Source organism: Rhagoletis pomonella, unplaced genomic scaffold, assembly GCF_013731165.1.
Source record: "Rhagoletis pomonella isolate Grant_MI unplaced genomic scaffold, Rhpom_1.0 Rhpom_scaffold_00016, whole genome shotgun sequence".
In the NCBI taxonomy this organism is placed as follows: domain Eukaryota; kingdom Metazoa; phylum Arthropoda; class Insecta; order Diptera; family Tephritidae; genus Rhagoletis; species Rhagoletis pomonella.
In genome coordinates this window covers 2569451-2581577 of record NW_023458570.1, presented here as the reverse complement: position 1 = coordinate 2581577, position 12127 = coordinate 2569451, and the positions used below count along the sequence as shown (strand labels likewise).

At 34.1% G+C, this 12127-nt stretch overlaps 1 protein-coding gene across 1 annotated transcript in view; it reads right to left on the bottom strand.

Moving 5' to 3' along the window:
* Positions 1 to 8277: 8277 nt before the first annotated feature.
* The window catches only part of LOC118749420 (putative neural-cadherin 2), a 580827-nt gene continuing 576977 nt past the window's right edge, over positions 8278 to 12127 (bottom strand). The window contains exons 11-12 of the mRNA XM_036484223.1: positions 8403 to 8677; positions 8278 to 8289 (exon numbers count right to left, since the gene is read on the bottom strand). Coding sequence (XP_036340116.1) covers positions 8278 to 8289; positions 8403 to 8677 — 287 coding nt within the window. The remainder of the gene's footprint in view (positions 8290 to 8402; positions 8678 to 12127) is intronic.

Here is a 12127-nt window from a genome sequence, read left to right as displayed (position 1 = left end):
AGCTTTTTTTTGGAGACAATCTAGCTTTTTTCTCCAAAAAATTCTGGCAACACTGATTACAAATTTAAAATGGACAGTGGAATGTATTGCCTGATATTCTCAAATAAAAAACATGGTCGTTTAAGAACATTGAATAGACGGGAAATGACCTTTTTTTAATATTCCTTAGGCTGAATTGTTTAAGTTTTGAGAATATATCTTTTTATGTCAGCTGATATTTGAATATTTATAGTAACACTTAAGAGTCTAGTTAAGAGCTCCGTTTGCCTCCATTTCAAAATTTGTATCATTCTATTTGCTGATGTACAAGTATAAACACATAAAATTGGGGCCGGAAACCTTCCGGTTTCCGATATATGTATTTAACAATCAAGTTTAAAGCTCGAGCGTAAATTATTAAAATATATATAAAAAAATAACCAATTTTGTTTGTCAAATCTGCAGTGGAGGGTGTCAAGAGCCTAGTCATGAACAGGGACGGATCGGGGGTCGAGTCGGTCGAGGAATCCGAGTTTGGTTAAGAATTTCAATAGCACTCTTGGTATTGTGATTCTACTTCCGGAACAATTTCGTGCTAATTGAAATTTTTTTTTGATATGAAGGTGGCAATTTCTAAGAGATTTTGTCGTTGAACTCAAATCTGAAAAATATGCACAGCATTTTAAAATACATCTCTTGTCCTTTCACAAGCCGCACAGTGTGCTTTTTGAACACTGCATGCGAATTAATCGGAGCGCTTTCGACAGAAGCAGTATTTTGATACGAAACAAAATGGTTTTGAAATCTAAAGTAATTTCCTTTCACGAAAAAATATTTCCATTGAGCCACAATTACCTTGACCGTAAAAAAATGGATGTTCTTCGGAAAAAACATGCAAAATCCACCGGATTTATTCCAAGACAAAAAAATTATTTATGTATTTTTTATTATACTAGTATTATAGATTTTGAGACGAGCAACACGATTCCACTGTTCGAAATTCGAAAAAAAATTTGAACACCTTAATTTAAAAAATGCGTTATGTATTGCATTTTTTTCTATTTGCATGCAGCTGTGCATCCTTCACACAATTTTATATAACTCGAACAATAAGTGCGTTTTACAAAAAATGTTTTTTTTTTGGAATATATCCCTTGGATTTTGCATGGTTTTTTCGAAGAACACTACTTTTGACCAATTTTTTTTAAGGTCAAGGAGTTATTGTGGCTATATGGCAATATAGAAAGGCAATTACATTAGCTTTCAAAGCCATTTTGTTTCATATCAAAATATTGCTTCTGTCGAAAGCGCTACGATTAATTCGCATGAAGTGTTAAAATAGGCAACCTGTGTACCGTCGAGTTAGCTTGAATAGCATATTTTTCAGTCGAGAAATGTATGTAATTTTGAAAATTTCAAATAATGTACTACGATGTATTTTTCTCAAAAACATATGACTCCAAACATATGATTTATAAAAATGTAATTCATGTATAAACAATATATAACATAATAAAATAAAATGTCAATCATACTTGGGTGTTCAAAATTTTGATTCAAAGTAGTTTTTGTATGAGGATTTTTAAATAGAAACTTGTTAAGAAAACAAACTCCCGATTTTGTCTGCATACATACTATACAACTTACTTAAAGTTGGTTTTGCCATAGCTAATTAAAAGTTAGCTATTTATCGAAACCCCCATTTTATTTTCTATTTTATGGTTTCTAACTTTTATCTGGTTGGCTTTTTCGGCAAAATTTCTTTGACAAAGTTGTTTAGAACTGTCAGGAGAACACAAAAACCAAACCAGGAACCAGAAGGTAGACCCCACTATTTCTAGGTTTTTGGGGTCGCTGAAAACGACTATGGCCAAAAAAAATAACATCAACTGACCATTTTCCCGCTACCAACCTCTTACAACCACCCATGGGGATTGAAATTTAATTTTTCATGTAAAGTTGAGATGTATCCCAAAACTACTATAAATAAAATAATGTAAAAAAAATAATTTTTAAAAACAAGCTTTTATTTAACATGTACAATCAAAGGAATAAAATAAAGTATTGTAACAAAAGATTTTTTAGCAAGAAAATTTGGTCAAAACCGCACTAAAATGAAGAAAATAAAATCAGTTAAGGTCTCGTTAAAGTTACTAAAAGCCATTTAGTGAAAGGAGTTACTCAAACTCTAATGAAAATTACTAACAATTTGTACTAATTTACTTCGTTTTTAAAAAAGTTTGTCGCGCGAATAACAAACCGGATTAAATATCTGCATAGTACATACATATACATACCTAACCAATTATGAATGTACGCTAAATTCGCCGACAAGCTTTTTTAAAAACGCGAATGAAAATTACTAACAACTTGTAGTAATACATGCATAATTGGTTAGGTATGTATATAAAACTCCTGCGCAATTCCATTTAAACGGCCTAAAACGACATCCGATCGCCGCGCAAATACTTTCCCTCCTTTACTCTCATCGTTCGGGTCAAGTGTGAGTAGGCATAAACCAGTTTCTGCAAGCGTACGTAAACTACCGATCAATAGCACGACACGTACAGTATTTACTTTGCCTTCCGCAACTACTGCCAGAAAAAGGTATTTGACAGTAGAGTACTCTACTGGTAGTACTTGAGTATTTTCGAAGAAAACATACTTTTGTGCAGTGTTACCAGAACTTTTTGGACGAACCGGCTAAATTGGCAAATAATACCGGCTAAAAACGGCTAAAATGTTTCAACTAAATTTCACATGTTTTATTTAAATAAATCACGAGTAAAAAGACTATTTCTTGGAGAGAAGTTACAAAATTTTGCCAGCAAGAATTTGCAATTAGGAAAAACATATGATTGTGGCACATGGTTGGATTTTTTTTGACGATAATTTGAATAAACAAGTTCGTTAAATTTAAAAATTTACAAACTGGAGCGATTTTAAAATGAAAAATGTAAGAGCAGCGCTGTCTTCGGCTATGCCGAAGGCTTCATACCTTTCATGAACATCTGCAAATTTTACTTTGACAGATTACTGCTTTTGAGTACATCTGCATACATCGATAGAGGAGTTACATACCTATATAAAAAATCGCATCTGAACAAACAGAGGTATGGAAGATATACCTTATATTAGCACCAATCTAAGTGATTTTCAATGCTACGTGATCGGTATGTAAACCGGTAACACAATTTATTGGGTTTAGTTTCCTACATAAAGGAGATATATCGCAAAAACTGGTATCTGAACAATCAGTGCTATAGGAGATAAAGCTTATACAGCATAGATTTTGACGATTTTCTCAGTAGACTTTGTATTATTATTTATAAAATATCTTACGAAATTTATCGGTTTTAGCTGTTCAAATAAAGGAGTTTTACAGTAAAATCCCATATCTGAACAATCAGATGTATGGAAGATATATGTTGTAGTCACCCGATCCTTGTTATTTTCACTGTAAGTATTCTGTTAATAATGAGTGAAAATGGTGCGAAATTTCATGTTCCTAGCTGCATAAATGCATGAATTATAACGAAAAATCTCATATCTGAACAATCAGTTGTATGGGAGCTATAGGTTATAGTTATCCGATCTTTTCAATTTTCACTGTAAGTTTTCTGTTGATAATTATTGAAAACAGTGCGGAATTTTCTGTTCCCAGCTATATAAATGGAGGAGTTATAACGAAAAATTTTATATCTGAACAATCAGTTGTATGGGAGCTATAGGTTATAGTGAACCGATCTTTGTAATTGTAAGCATTCTGTTGATAATGGGTGCAAGTGCTGCAAAATTTCATGTTCGTAGCTGCATAAATGTAGAAGTTATAACGAAAAATCTCATATCTGAACAATCAGTTGTATGGGAGCTATATGTTATAGTGGTCCGATTCTTCCGGTTCCGACAAATGATTAATACATTATAAAAATACACCCACTTACCAAATTTGATCCGGATATCTCGAAAACTGAGAGACTAGATTGCATACAAACAGACAGACAGACGGACAGACGGACAGACGGACATGGATAAATCAACTCAGCTCGACGTTCTGATCAAATAAGTATACATTTTAATGGGTCTATCTCTTTTTGTTCTGGTACTTACAAACATCGGACCAAAGTTATAATACCATTTCATGCTCATGAAAGGTATAAAAATGTAAGTTAATACTTGTTTACTTAATTAATTTAGTTAATTCCAATAATTTGAAAGGTACTTGGCAAAAAAAAGCTGTATTCTTAATCGGAATGCAATCTCAACGAGAGTCGATGTAGTAAACCCGAAAAAGAAATTGAATCGTATGTTGAAGAAAGTCGGACTGACAAGATATATACACGTAGATCCTGTTTTTTGCCCCTATGAAAGAATTTTAAAAATTCTATAGATGCTTTCCATTTCCAGACAACCGGTCAGGTACGAGCATGATTTTTAATTTCGGCCAAACTCAAATACATTGTTTGTTGGTCCAAATAATGAGACACGTATTTTTTCTTTTGACTCGGAAAAATTTTTCGGCCGAATTAAACGCGATTTTGTTTTTCAGGCAAAAATCGATTATTCGAATTGACAAAGGAAATTTTTTTTTAAAATGCCCATAACTTTGTCAAAATTTAATAGATTCCAACAATGTTTTTACTCAAATGTCAGCAATTCTTGTCACTTCAAGATAGAATGATACAATTATTGATTTTCATTATTTAAAATTTTTTATTTAACAATAAACAAAAAGTGCAAATCTTTTTTTAAATTTAATTTCTCAAAAAGTGTATTTTTTTTAATCTCAAACTTTTTTACCGGAAAAGAGACACTTTGAACTACAATCAAGCCAAATCTCTAATAGCGAAGATTTTTGTTTTCTGAGTTATGATTTTTTATAGAAAATATAACTTTTTGGGGTACATACTACAATATTCTTATATTGTTTAACTAAATGGAACATATGTATGTAATATATCAGCAAAAAGTACAGCCGTGATCATTTTTTGTGTATCAAATAGATATTAGAACACACTTTCCACCATACAGTTTCGAAATACAAAATCACATTTTCCAGCTTTTTATAATCGAAACTTGAGTAAAAACATTGTTGGAATCTATTAAATTTTGACAAAGTTATGGGCATTTAAAAAAAAAATCCCACTGTCAATTCGAATAATCGATTTTTGCCTGAAAAATAAAATCGCGTTTAATTCGGCAGAAAAATTTTTCCGAGCCAAAAGAAAAAAATACGTGTCTCATTATTTGGACCAACAAACAATATATTTGAGTTTGGTCGAAATTAAAAATCATGCTCGTACCTGACCGGTTGTCTGGAAATGGAAAGCATCTATACAAATTTCTTTTGTATGAAATGCAACCGTGGACACTAGCTGGCAGAAAAACTTGCAAATTTGCGTTCGTACGGAAAATTGCAAGTTTTCTTACTATCTGATATTTTGAGTGATAATTCTTGCTGGATTTTCGACGAACAAACCTATTGTCTTCCCTACAAGGCCTTTTCAGACTGACCGATTCTCAATACACTCAAATAGAGACCCAATACACATAAAAAACGCTGTAAAAATTTCCCTTCAATTTTAGGGCAGTAAAACAACGACCTTAAGTTAACATCAACCGAGGCCATATGTTTTATTTATTTATTTATTTATTTCAAAAGTCAATAAACTACAAAGGTTCTTACTGATTAAAACGATACAGAGAACTAAAGTGCAGAAGGCACTAAAACAAAATTGAATTCAATAAACTATAAAATATATTCTTGGGCAAAGAAAAATCAAGCAAAATAGAATTAGAAATCTCGTTGAGTTCTCGAAGTGCACGCACTAACGGGGCGTTTCTTGCGTAATTCGTACTGAGGGCCCTGAGGTAAAAGAGAAGATTAAAACGAAGTGTTCTCGCAGGAATAAGAAATTGAATAGCAAGCAGTAATGCGGGGCAATCGATTTCACCACTTACCAAGCCACGCTCAAAAGACAAGGAAAGAATAGTCCTTCTGCTTTCGAGGGACTTAAGGTTAATCAAAAGGAGGCGGGAATTGTACGGAGGGATGGGAGTGGAGAAATTGAGGGAAGAAAGGGCATATTTAAGGAAAACTTTTTGAATACGCTCAATTCTATCGATGGCAAATTTATGATGAGGTCTCCAGATGAGTGCAGCATATTCAAGCTTTGGACGAACAAAAGACGTGTAGAGTAATTTCAGAGTGTAGGGATCAGTAAAATTACAACTATTTCGACGAACAAAGCCCAACGCAGCATATGATTTAGATATGATAAAATTGATGTGGTTATTCAATAAAAAAGACGCATCGAAAATTACACCAAGGTCTTTGATCTCAGAAACTGACTGAAGGGGAGTACCAGAGATACTGTATGACGTTTGCACATCGTTACGTAGTTTGGAAAACGTTACGTGATAACACTTGCTAATATTGAGATGTAGGTGAGACCGACAACACCATAAGTACAATCTATTTATATCTAATTGAACCCTAGAAGCATCTTCAGAACTCTTAATCGAAGAAAAAACTTTTAGGTCATCCGCGTAAAGCAAGAACCTAGAGAAGGAAAAACAGCTGCCTATATCATTAATAAAAAGAACAAAGAGTAAAGGGATGCAAAATCACAGTTACACAAAAGAACTGGTCAGATTTTTCATAAATCCCTTCAATTCTGATGTAAAATATGATGCCAAAAGACTGCAGATCTCCCATTTAGATGACCAGTTATATGACCGGCAGATGTCTCGTAGGATTCCCAGAGAGTTTTGCTTTACATAGAAATTTGTGCTCTTTTATTTTCATTTTGACTCACTTCCGTGTTGGTTCCTTTGATTCAAGTTGGCATTCGGTTTTTGGAATTTAAATAAGTTCTCACCAAAAAAGTTTGCTTAAAAGATACATATGTGTACATAGTGCTTGAAAATATCAATTTTCCCCCTACCTTAAACCTTTGGGAGTGGGCAAAATTACATCAGCTCTCAAATTCAACTCTCAAAGGTACACACCAACATGTTGTCTCAAATGATCAGAAAAATCAAAATCAGTAACTAAGCTGTTGCGCCTTCTGAACGTGCCCTTTGTGTTTCCACGGTATCTCTGCAAAAATCGCGACTACTCCATGCATGCCTGTAAAGAGTACTCCCTAAGGGCCAAGGAGTACTCCAAAATTAACCACAATTCATATAAAAAATATGGTCCAATTAATAAAGCGATGTCCTAGGGTAGGACCATATACTCCATCTCTGCATTACATCAGAGTAGCACAAAACTACTCCAACATATTAACAATGACGCTTTTGTTCTTCATTTCACAGATGCTTTTTCGCAATTAATAAAAACCAAAAATAAAAATAAAAAATTAGATGTTGCCTCTTTCGGTATTCGAACCCAAACATGCTGGGAGCTAACAACTAACAGCGAGCATCTCTACACGTCCAGCTACAGCCAGACATGCAAATGTGCTTTCAAATACTCAACTTCAATCACATTTCGTTAAAACCACAGTATATACAGTAATAAACCTTTTTGAGTACTCATCGGGGGTAAAATGTGATCAGGGTTGATAATGAGAAGGCGCATGAAATTTGCTGATTCATAGTTGCATACAAAATTACTGTGGTATGAAACTGAGAACAACCATACTATGTCAGAGTGGCACAGGTAATTTTGTAAACACTTTTCTTATAATTATAAGAGATAATTGCTATTTATTTTGCAATATTCCGATATCCAGTGTGTAACCAGAGGTAGTGGCTTGTGAGGCTCACTAAAATCTACTCATCATATTGGATCAGCTCCGGGTAATGGCCCATTGAATGTGTTGGCTGAACTTATGACAACGATAACCAACGCAGTCTCCAAATGCGTGTCTTGACTTTATACGGTAGCAATTCATAGCAATTGCTATTGTATGTGTGTATGATTCATATTTGTGACATTCTATACTTTGATGTTAAGAATTTTTGACGAGTTCCGCTCAAACTTGGGTTAAATCACAAAATTCACGTTTCTTAAAAAAAATACGATGTGAGTTTCCAGTTTATAAAAACACAAGCGTTAGTTATTAACTATTGATATTATTCTTAATTAAGCACTGATACTATACTTAACTTAAATTTTGTTCATAAATAACACAATTGTATATATATATTTTATTCTCGAAAATACCTATTTCTAGTTATGAGGCGAAATTCCCCACAGTAAGTGTTGCCGTGCGCGCAAAACGAAAACGCTACATACAACCCAAAAGTACTCCTCGGGGACCAATTAGTGAAAAACTGCGAAAAGGTTTATTACTGTATATACTGTGGTTAAAACACCAGCAGTGATAGGGGTAACAATAAAGACACGAGTTGGTCCGCTACAGCATGACAGAGGAGCACTTTTGTAAGTACTCCAATATACCACATGGTCCAACGATTTTTGCAGGGATTTCTTTGCTTTGGATTTCGTTCAAAAGTTTATACTCACATATTATTGGCATTTTGCAAGTGGCAATATCAGGTGGCATGTTACCGCCTGCGCCGATGGGTATCTGCAGTGGCGTTATATCGAATGCCGTCATATCATCTTCACCGCCACCTTCATCGTCATAGCTGATAACAGTTTCACGTACATCTTTTTCTGGGCCGGCACGTTTTTTTTTCGTTGTCTTTCGTTTGCGGTTATACAGCAAGAAGATGAGTGAAAGTGCTGCAAGTACATAAATATTAAAAGCAAGTTAAATAAAAGCTTGTAAAAATTCGTTGAGTGTAGTCTACTAAATTCTATTTTATGTACATACATAGTATACATACGGTGACCATATTAACCAACGTAAAATAAAGGACTTTTTTTCAAAATGATTTGGGAATACGCACATACAACTTGTATGCGAAAAGTACCTTACCCATATCGTAATTTAAATCAAATATTTACCAGTTAATTATATTATTTAATTGTACAAGTTCCCCTGCTGTAGCGAAAAATTAAGTCAAATCCTTTTCAAGGCCTTCGCCATCCTTTGCCATCAAAATGCGTTTACCCATAATTCCTACTGCACAACGAAGCCAGCACACAGTGGTTCAAAAATGGAATTGAATGTTCATAAATCATCGCAGCCTTCATTTTTCAACCAATTTTTACTAAAAACTAAAAAAGAAATATTTAGTTTGGGGAAATTTTTTTATAACATTTCAAATTTTTGTGTATTTTTTTCGTTTTGGGAAAACATTACAATTGTTGTCAACTAGTGTTTGCTATGTAACATTTATTCACTGGAACAGGAGAACACATTTTCTTCAAAATTGCTACTTTTTCTGCATTTTGCAATAAAAAATTGAATACAATTAAATAAAAATTCACAAATCAGGCTCAGGCAAAATAATCAAATTAAGTGAAAAAATGAAGGCTCTAGTGAATTACGAACACAAAATGCCAGTTTTTAACCACTGTGCAGCAGGGGGTTTAATGTTATTTTTCAGTGGAAGTGGAAACTCAGCGTGCAACACGATCCTGGGCACAACTTTCTCTGTGCTTATAGATTGTACAAAGATTACCGATTAAGTAGAAACCCTTAAGTGGGGTGCGAAACAAACTGGCGAAGGTTTTCATTATATTTCATAAGGGATATTTTTATTTTTCATATTCTGTGTTTAAAATTTTACCTCTGAAAAATGCAGAGCTGATTTAAAGGACAGTTTAAGAAATAAAGGACAAAAGGCGTCCTTTATTTTGAAAAAAATTATAAAGGAGAGGGGGTTAAAATAAAGGACTGTCCTTTAAAATAAAGGACGGATGGTCACCGTAATATACATATGTAGTATATGCACACGTGGAAATCTGATTGCGCGATAAGTGCTTTTGGGAAACGATTAAAATATTTAAGAGCTTTTAAAATTGAACAATTATATATTTGATCAACTAGTTGCAACTTATAAATCGAATGAGAAAGACTTTCGATCTCGTTTTAGTTCTCTTGGTTTAAAGATCTTGAATTCACAGTGCGCAGTTGACCAGTGACAAGAGTTTAAGTGGTTTAACTATTGTAATTAAATGTAGAAAAATGTATAATTACAGGCTTATATGCCTGAATATATGTTTGTATCGGCAGCTCCACACAGCTTGGTCATATATTGTAACTTATAAAAAAGTAAAGGCCGTAAAATAAGGCAATTTCCTATAAGACTATAAACAGTTACAAAGCGGCCGCTGTGGTGTAGTGGTTAGCAGTGTGCGCTACCATTTCGCAGGGCCTGTATTCAAGCCCGGTTCAACCCAACATCAAAAACTAAAAAACAAAAAACGTTTGTTTCAAATAGCGGTCGCTTCTCGGCAGGCAATGGCAAACCTTCAAATCGCCTTTCGGGTCGGCGTAAAACTGTAGGTCCCTCCCCTTTGTGTGACAACATCAAGGTGGACAGTGAATCAAAATCAAACTTTATTGGAAATACTGCGACCACGAGTCTGTGTAGAATATTACAACAATTTCAAACAAATATGCGAATGCATAATTTAAATCCATTTTAGTGCTTAAAAATCAATATTTGCTCTAAGCAAAACTAATTTCTTTATTACTGTAATCGTAATCATGAATTGCATGATTGCGATTACTTTAATTGTAATCCTAAAAATTTAACGATTACGACTACTGTAATCGTAATCCTCATTTTCATGATTACAATTACGGTAATTGTAATCTTGAAATTTTTAGGACTACGATTGCTATAATCGTAATCATAAAAAGTACGATTACGACTACAGAGTCGTAATTGTCAAATTTTAAGGATTACAATTAAAGTATTCGCAATTACGCATGTCATAATCACAGCGCACGGCAGTGCGCGCGAGTGACGTAAGCAGCCACAGTAGCATGCTGAAATGACTCGCTTATATATACACGAGATTTGGAAGTTTTCATAAGTTTTCATAAACGATTAACCGGATTCTTAAAAATTTGGCTAAAGTGTTGCGAAACAAAAAAACGTGTTTTGCTTTTGCCGGTACATATCTAGTGTTATTCTATAGGCCAATGCCTTTCAAACGATAGCTTATATATTAAGTTCCGGCTACAAGTTGGAAAGATATAGAGGTAAATGTGTTTTGGTTCGTGTCTCCACTAAGAGATGCTTTGGTATGTATGTGGCGTCTGTACGTACCTTGATTTAATTTTGTTCAAGCTTTCAGGAATTAAAGTACAAAAAAACTAAGAAGGTTTTGTTCCAGGATATCTTGATTCGTATGCCTTTGTGGGCGTGGCTGCTGCCTGAAAATCGAAAAAAGGCAATTTTTTAAACTACCACTGAGGCGGCACTACTCAGTCCATGTCATTGCTGTGGTTATCAGTAGAAGGGTGTTCAAACAAGCTATCTAACGCTATCTTTTGTGTTTATAAAATATAAACACGTCATAACGTTATCGCCTGAAAACTAAAAATCGGGCTGCTGAAAATATACATTTCGGGCATTTTCTCAAAAACTGGTCAGTCGATTTTATCCTAAGCTTTTACAAATCTAGCCCAAGACCTTAGCTTTCCTCTGGTATATAGCTTATATCTGGGAAAACTCTTGTTGTGGAGATATTGCGATTCAAATTGAAAAAATGTCGCTCCAAAAAGGGTCAAATGGTTTAAAATTAACATTCGTCTAATTTGGTTACTTTAAGATATAAAAATAACATACCCAGTTCCCCGAAAAAAATTGCCCATTCCCCGATTGACACTTAAATCGAAATTCCCTGCAAATCGGGGAATTTCCCGCGAGTTGACAAGTTGAAGGATGCAGCTGTGCTAATCACTTAGTACATGTCTTGGAAACCACAATTTGTGTGTGTTTTAAAGTTTTTTCCAGTCACATGCCGAAATTGTAATATTTTTCATCATTTTAATTGTAGTTATTTACACAGTATTTAACTATGCTACATGGGTTTATCACCCGCACTTAACCTACATGGGAAGGCGCATAAAATATTACCTACAGTTGTACATAAATATGTATGTATGAATGCATTTAGTTCACCCAATGCGCCGCTGCTACTTACATAAAATGAATAAATTGCCACTGAGCAAAACTACTTGAGAAAAAATCATTGGCTCATTCCATCTCAAATCACCCAGGCCGGGGGAAAGTGAATTTAAGTTTGCGATAAAACTCACAGGGATTGTTC